General features: G+C 58.9%; 1 protein-coding gene across 1 annotated transcript; it reads left to right on the top strand.

Moving 5' to 3' along the window:
• The first annotated feature begins 979 nt into the window (after positions 1-979).
• On the top strand, positions 980-7,283 carry PERCC1 (proline and glutamate rich with coiled coil 1). The gene is made up of 2 exons (XM_054042531.1): positions 980-1,168; positions 5,878-7,283. Exon 2 carries the CDS (start codon positions 5,925-5,927, stop codon positions 6,753-6,755), a length of 831 nt encoding a protein of 276 aa, XP_053898506.1. The 5' UTR covers positions 980-1,168; positions 5,878-5,924; the 3' UTR covers positions 6,756-7,283.
• The last annotated feature ends 244 nt before the right edge of the window (positions 7,284-7,527 follow it).

Here is a 7,527-nt window from a genome sequence, read left to right as displayed (position 1 = left end):
CTCAGTACACCACTTCTGAAAGGTTGACAACCCCTGCCCTAAACAGTCTGCCTCTGGTACCCATTTCCCAGCTCTAGGGGTGACTGATCAGGCTGCGGGCATGGCCCGTGTTTTCCCGCACTAATGCTGCACGTGAAAGCCAATAGCAGTGCCCAAAGCTGCATCTTCTCTCTGCTGTTCTTCTCTCTCCCCTGGTGCGTGTCTTGTTTTGTCTTCTAGGAAACAGGACTGGACTTTAACAGCAACGACAGCTCCAGCGGGCTCAGCGAACTCCCTTTCCCCAAAAAGACCAATGAAAACACTGCCAGAGAAGGGATTCTCTCTTCGAAAGACTCTCGCCAGCTAAGGATGTTGCTGAAATTAAAGCCTTTCTTAATATTTTACATTTCAGACCCTTTTACTGGTTTTCCATCTGTATTTTTAAAAAAAGGTTCAAAGGCTGTTTAATGGCGTGTTTGCACCATGGCACTAAGCAGGCAGAGGTCTCCATATGCCAAACCCCAAACCTTGTTTAACACTGTTAATGTTGGACAGTGACTGGGTTGTGTTAGCACCTGTGGGCCCCTTATTCCATCTAAACGAACACAACAGATCACAGGCGTCTGGGCTGTCTCTAGTCCTGAAGCTGATTTGAGAGGCTGTTTCTAAATGGGGAGGCCCCCATCTAGGGCATGTCCCTTGCCCAGTGTGGCCAGTATTTGCACAGGGCTTGTTTGATGAGCATTATGTTCTTCAGAAGATGCCTACTCCAGGAGTCAAAATAGCATGAAATTTAATTTTACGCCTGTTTGACAAAGCTTGATTTCGCCTCCAATCAGCAGCGGAGATAAGAGCCCTCTGCACAAGTGTGCAGGGCGGTTTGGCAGCTGTGACTGCAGATTTAATAGGTGAATCTACAGGAACAACACTTGAAAATCCCCTGGGAAGTCAACCATTAAGGTGAGCCCTATCTTCCGTCCCACTGGCTCCCTTGCTGCAGTGTTCTCTGGTTGCTGGGCGCTAAAGCAAACCAAAGCTCTGTTTACTGAGTCTACTATTACAATACAGCTACCAAATATTTGCCAGCCGTCAGTCCAGCTCCACTATAAATACTTCAGCCCCAGGTGGAGGGATGGCCAGGGAGAGAAAGAGCCTGGGATGCTACGCATGGCACGGCTGCAGCAGCGAGGTAAGTGCCGAGGCTTCAGGGAGGAGGGTGCAGTACAGTGGCTTGGTGCTGATGACACCCAGCGGCTGGGGACTGGGTAGGAGGCACCTGGCTTGTTAAGGCACCAGGATGGTATTACTGTCGCTTGTGCCCCAAAGCTGGCCTTGTTCCCCCTCAGGCTGACTGCTCGGGGGGCGAGAAGTGTCCCTCCCCATGCATAGCTGCAAGAGAAGCTGTAGAGTCAGAGGCTTCTTTCTAACCACTCCCTATTTAGCACCCAGGTCCCTTTTCTCCCCAGCAGCTGAGCGCTGCCAGGGACAGCTGGGGTCAGAGACTGGCACTCAGGGTGCATTGAACGGGCCAAGGAGAAAAGGGACATTCTGCCTGGGCATGCTCAGCCCCCGGTGCTCCCCAGCCTTTGGTCACTCTGCATTTCCAGTGCTGGCGCAGAACACGTGTGGGCCCCGCGGATGCGAGATCCCAGCTGGATGGGGGAGGTGTCTGGGGACAGCAAGGCCAGGCTGTCTGCGGTCAGTTGGAGGTGGGTGAGCAGGGGCTGGTGTGAATGAGTCCTGCTTTCCCGGGCTGGCTGGACTTTCCTGCTGTGTGATCCCCTCATGAAAACGCCATCGGGACAGGACACGGCCTGCGGGTGGGGGCGGCTGCTGGGTGACGGCCCGGGTGGGGCGGGATCCTGTTCTCGTTTGCTGTAGGTCAGAGCGACCCCCTGCTATCAGTGGAGTGTGCTGGTTTGCAGGAGCTGGAGCTCAGATTCAGGCCCATTCTGCGTCTGTCTGTAGCATCCCCCACCCAGGAGCCAGGGCCAGCTCCAGCATTTCTGCTGCCTCAAGCAAAAAAAAAAAAGCCGCGATCGGTGGTGGCAGTTCAGCGGCAGGTCCTTCACTCCTAGAGGGAGTGAGGGACCTGCCGCCCCCAAATTGCCACCCCTCTCCCTTGGCCGCCCCAAGCACCTGCTTGTTAAGCTGGTGTCTGGAGCCAGCCCTGCCAGGAGCTGAACTCACCCCCACAATGGGGCATCCCTCAGTACACCCATGGGTCCCTGTTCTCCCGGGGCAGCACCATTTAGTGCAGGGGTGACCCACGGGCTGGCTCCCAGCAGGGTGCTGTAGTGTGGAGCAGCCTGCCCAGCTCCCAGCCAGAGCATTGCTCCTGCTCCGTGGGGGAGGCTTGGGACACTTCTCTAGCCCCTGCTAAATCCTCTCCCATTCCCCATCCCCTCCCATCCCCCCTGCATGCACGCTGAATGGGATGGTCCTGCCAGTGTGCAGCACACCGGCCAGGCCCTTGGATCCATGTGGCCAAGGGGTGAGGCTGCTCACTTGGCAGCGGGCTGTGTGTGTGTCAGTCATACTTTGCCCTTCTCTAGCATCCTCCATCCACAGAGCACAATGTGCCTCGCATGCTACAGCAGTGTCACCCCTGCTTTACACATGGGGAAACTGAGGCACCAAGCAGGGAAGTGATATGCCCAAGACCACATGGCAAGGCATTAGCAAAACTGGGAATCGATCCCAGGATTCCTGATTCCCAGTTCCCTGCTCTAGCCACTACCTATCAGTTCCTCTCCTAGGGCCTTGCTGTTTGTTGTGGCTCTCCTAGCTTCCTTTGTATTGGGAGTGCTGTATTGGTAAGAGATGAGGAGCTGGAGCCAGGACTCCTGAGTTCTGTTTCTGGCTCTACCTAGGCACAGGGCAAGTGATTTGTCCTCAGTTTCTCCTCCAAGGATGTAGAAATGTTGCCTGTTTCCCAGGGCACTGCTGAGGTGCTGGGACTGTTTGCCAATTGCTGTAAGATCCTCTCCGAGAAGGGCAAAGGGTTGTTAGCGGCTTTGCCTGATGAGGGGAATGGCCCCCCACACTGAATGGGCATGGAGTGCCCTGAAGGCAGCGAGCCAACGGGGGCTGCTCTGCAGGGGACAGGCTGCAGGAAGCTTGCGCTGGGTGTAGGGAGCCCAGTTCTGCAGCTGTCTCTGCATTCCAGCCTGCAGGGGATGGGGATGGGGATCTGCAGCTATGCTGAATCTAGGTGTGGAGGGGCACGCAGCAGCTACTGGGGCTGGACCAGCCTCAGGCCCCGTGGAGCTCCCCAGCCCGCAGTCTGCGAGCTTAGACACGGGGAGGTGGCACACACATCTTGCCCTGCTGCTGGGTGGGATGCCGCCGGCCCTCTCTGCTCAGTTTGCTCAGGGGGGTGAGTGCAGGGAATGAAGGAACGCTGGCGGGTCTCACTGGTGTTCTGGAGGGTGGCGCCCACTTGCACAACACTGCTGTGGGGCCCTGCCCACCTGCATTACCGGCCTCTTGCCTGCCCTCCCCACCCCTGGGTGGGGCTCCAGTGCCTTCCCTGAGCTGTGCCTGTTCTACCTCCCAGCGGTGCTCTGGCTGCAGGGAGGGGCAGTCCCTGAGCTCCAGCACCTGAGGGTGGGGGGTCAGGGGCCGGATGGTGCAGCTATAAAGCAGCTGGGGATGGGTGCTCTCTACACTGGTGAAGGAAGCCAGGCACTGGTAAATGCCGTGCCCCATGCATGTGGCTGGGGGGACCGGGCAGCAAGGGCTGCGGCTGTCAGTGAGGGCTGGGCCTGTGGGGAGGAACAGAGGGGGGCCATGCCCTGGCACCAGCAGCATGCCTGGAGAACTAGCTGGGCAGGACAAGCAACGCCCACGGTGGGGGGTGCCCAGCAGGAGATGCCCGTGTCCCAGTGGCTGAGTCAGCACTCGCAGGTCCCCAGCTGTATCTCCCCGGCCGGGTGGTTAGTCCTGGGGCAGTGGCAGCAGAGCTGTAGCGCAGACAGGGCGCGGCGGGGGTTTATACACTGCGGTACGAATGCCTGTTATGTGCCCACACCCTTCCAGCCCTGTCAGAGCTGCTGTTTGCTAGCGTAGGGCCTGGAGATAAAGGCCCAAGTGGGGCGATACAGCCCCAGCCAGTGCAGCCAGCGGGTGCAACCTGAGGGAGAGGGAGCGTCTGTAGGGCAGATGGTTCCCTAGCTCCCCTGGCAGAGCTGCTGGGGAGGGGAGCGCATGGCTGGAGTGAGGCGCCCAGCTATGTGGGGAAGTCACCAGCACGGTGAGTCAGGGATTGTAGGGGGGAGTACGCTGTGTACAGCTCCTTACACCTGCCACAGACCAGGGCTTCCTCAGCACCCGCCGCCGGCCACGCGCCTGCCTTCTGATCAGCAGCCCGTGTCCCAGCGGGACAGGAAGGATTTCAAGTGGTGCCATTGGAATTGGAAGGCCCTATAGAAATGACTCTAAATGCCTACAGACCATGTAGTCTCCTCCCAGGGCTGGGATGGTCGGCTATGTACTTTTGGATGCCTGGATAGTGGCCCTTCCCGGCACTGCTCTCTGGGGCTGTATGCGGGTGGGGTGTCACAGCCCTGTGCCTTTCTCCTCTTCCAGCTCAGCAGCCACTCCAGCCCCGCCCTGGCTCAGGCAGGTAGTGCAAAGCCACTGAATGGGCATCAGCACTGGGAGGAGCCAGAGCCAGAGCAGCTTTGGCTTGAGCCCCAGAGGGGCCAAACCCAGCCCCTGGGTCTGAGAATCCCGCACCCGGGCCGGCTAGCTCTGGAGATTTGAGATCCCAGTGCTTTGGCTATGGGATGTGGGTTGGGCCGTGCTCTGTCTCAGCCCAGGGCTGAGTTCTAAGCAGGCGCTCCAGCTGCACCTGGGCGATCGGTGCCTCCCTCCCAGCGCTCTCCCGGGGCTGGCACAGCCCTGGGCCTTAATGGCACAAGAGCTAAATGCCCTCCCCACCCCACCCCACCCCACCCCCTCAGCACACCCAGGGGAGGCATGGCGAGACCATTATAGCAGGGCAAGCAGACACAGAGGGGAGATGCTGATCTGTTACCCGGGTTCTCTGCAGTTACTCCCCATTGACACAGGGCGACTGAGATCCAAACCAGGGGCTGATCCCTGGCCTGGGTTGTGGGAGGGAGACTCTGCCTCCTGCTCCTGCCAGACCCTGCTGACAAAGAATGCCCCAAGCTGCTGGTTGGAAAATGTGCCCAGCTGCACGCCAGGTTCTCTCCCTGCCCCCGGCTGGCTGGCCTTGTGCTTCTCAGGCCCGGCAGATGTTAGGGGGGGTTGTTTGTTTGCTTAAGCAGCATAAATCCCATCTCCAGTTGTGCAATAAAGCTGTTATCCTGGATCCGACCTGCTCCGCACATGGCAACAGCCTGTGGGCTCTGGTAACGCCAGCGCTGCTGCCCCCAGAGCTGCTTCCAGCAGGCAGGGGCCCTGCTACGAGTGTCGGTCACGGAGTCGGGGTCACCACGACTCCGTACTGCAAAGCAACCGCCTTTGAGCTGTAGAGAACAGGCACTAGCCCCATATTGCAGCACACCTCAGCCACCGCGCCTGGCCGGCTGTGCGCAAAGGCAGGGGTGCAGAACAAGACTGTGGGGGGAGTGCATGAATACAGAGCTGCTTGAGCCATTCCCACCGTAACTGACAGACTGACAGACAGACAGGCAGCCCCCAGGCATGTGGAGAACAAAGTGCAGGATCCTCCAGCTCTCAGCACTGCAGTTCCATGGCCCTGCTCAGCTGGGAGACACTGACATTGCGCAGGAGGAAAGCACCTACACAGCTGGGGTGGGGAGTTAACACACAGAGGGGAGCAGAAGTATCACTGCATCAGCCTTAGCCCTCCACCGGGTCCTACCCGCACAGCCCTAACCATGCATTTTCCCTTGTGTCCTCCAGCGTAACTGCATGGCCCAGCAGCATCCATCCATACACAGCGAGGCAAGATGGCTGCAGGAGTGATCAGGAACCTGGCAGAGTTCAGGCTGCCCGCTTCCTTCCAACGCTCATTCCTCCACCCCATCCCATCCCAGGACATGGACTTCCAAGACCTGTCAGAGGAAGAGGAGGAGGAGGAGGTGGAAGAGGACTACGATGTGGAAGAGGACAGCCCTCCCTGTCACAGTCCTGGCACAGAGGGGCAGAAAGTCACAGCTGGTTGCAGCCAGAATGATGCAGAAATGACCCTGCAGCTCCTGAAGTTCTCCGAGCTGATCAGCTGCGACATCCAGAGATACTTTGGAAGGAAGGCCAAGGATGAGGACCCCGACTCCTGCAACATCTACGAGGACTGCTTCTCTCCCCGCCAGCTGGGGCGGGAGCTGTACTACGCAGACCTGATGCGACTCGCCCAGAGTGGCGAGCTGGATGACGAGGATGCCCAGGGCCCTGCGGCACCCCCGGGGCAGCTCGACCAGAGGGTCTGGAGGTCCATTTGTAACAAGGACGGGGCACAGAAGCTGGGGCCATTAGCGGAGCTCTTCGAATACGGCTTGCGCCGCTTCCTCAAGCGGAGGGCGGCTGATGGCAGGAAGCTGCGGCTGGAGAAGAAGTATGCCCACATCATGCCCATGCACAAGAGGAAGTTGCCACAGTCCTTCTGGAAGGAACCGTCACCCGGCCCCCTGTGCATCCTCAACACAAACCCGCCTGACTTCAGCGACCTCCTGGCCAACTGGACATCAGAGCCTGGGCAGGAGCTGCCCAGCACTGGCAGGGAGCTGGCCGGGGAGCTGGCCAGGCCGGCCATGGAAACCGATCAGTTCAGTGTGCTGTGAGGCAGAGGAACTGGGAACCCAGACAGCCCCACCAGGGGCCCCTGTGCTGGACAGACGCTCTATGCCCATAAAGTGCTGAGGATGGGAGCACCATGCCCACCCGCAGTTCTGACTCCAAACGGAACCAAGCCCCCAAACCGACACCTGGCCTATGTACCATGGGCCTTAGCCTGCTCTCACCCCTTAAACCTGACAGGCTCTGAGTCCCTCCCAGCTGCAGCACCAGCCTTTGTGCCCATCCTGTAAAACCATCCACGTCTGTGTGTCCTGCAGGGATATTGGGCAGTGTCAGGCTGCAGCTGCTGCCATCTGATAGTTGCATCCCCACCATGTGCCATGCTGGTTAATGATAAAGCTCACTCCCTTTTTATGAGACAGGGCTCTGATGCCATGGGTGGGGGTTGGGAGACGCATCACCTGGGATTTACCAGCAGCCCAGACCTGGGCTGTGGCAATGGGGGTGTTTGAGTTTATTTTCCTCAGATTGCCATGGCACTGGCTAGGGCGAATAAACACTTCTTTTGAGCGCATGTGTATCAGCAATGCCCTCTGATCTCAGCCAGGCACGAGGGGTCCACGGTGCTGAGACAGAGGCTGGACCCAAGGGCAGCTCACAGACTGGGCCAAATCCTGCCCTAGTGCCACTGATTTCAGGCTTGGATCCGGCCCCTTGTGCACTGCGGGCTGGAGGCAGGTGGGATGGGATGTGTGTCCCTGCCCCACTGGACACACAGTACTCCGGCGGTGCTGAGCGCTCACCGCGCTGGCAGTC

This window comes from Malaclemys terrapin, chromosome 10 (genome assembly GCF_027887155.1).
Source record: "Malaclemys terrapin pileata isolate rMalTer1 chromosome 10, rMalTer1.hap1, whole genome shotgun sequence".
Lineage (NCBI taxonomy): Eukaryota > Metazoa > Chordata > Testudines > Emydidae > Malaclemys > Malaclemys terrapin.
The sequence above is the reverse complement of the archived record's forward strand: the minus strand, read 5'-3'. Positions and strand labels throughout refer to the sequence as shown.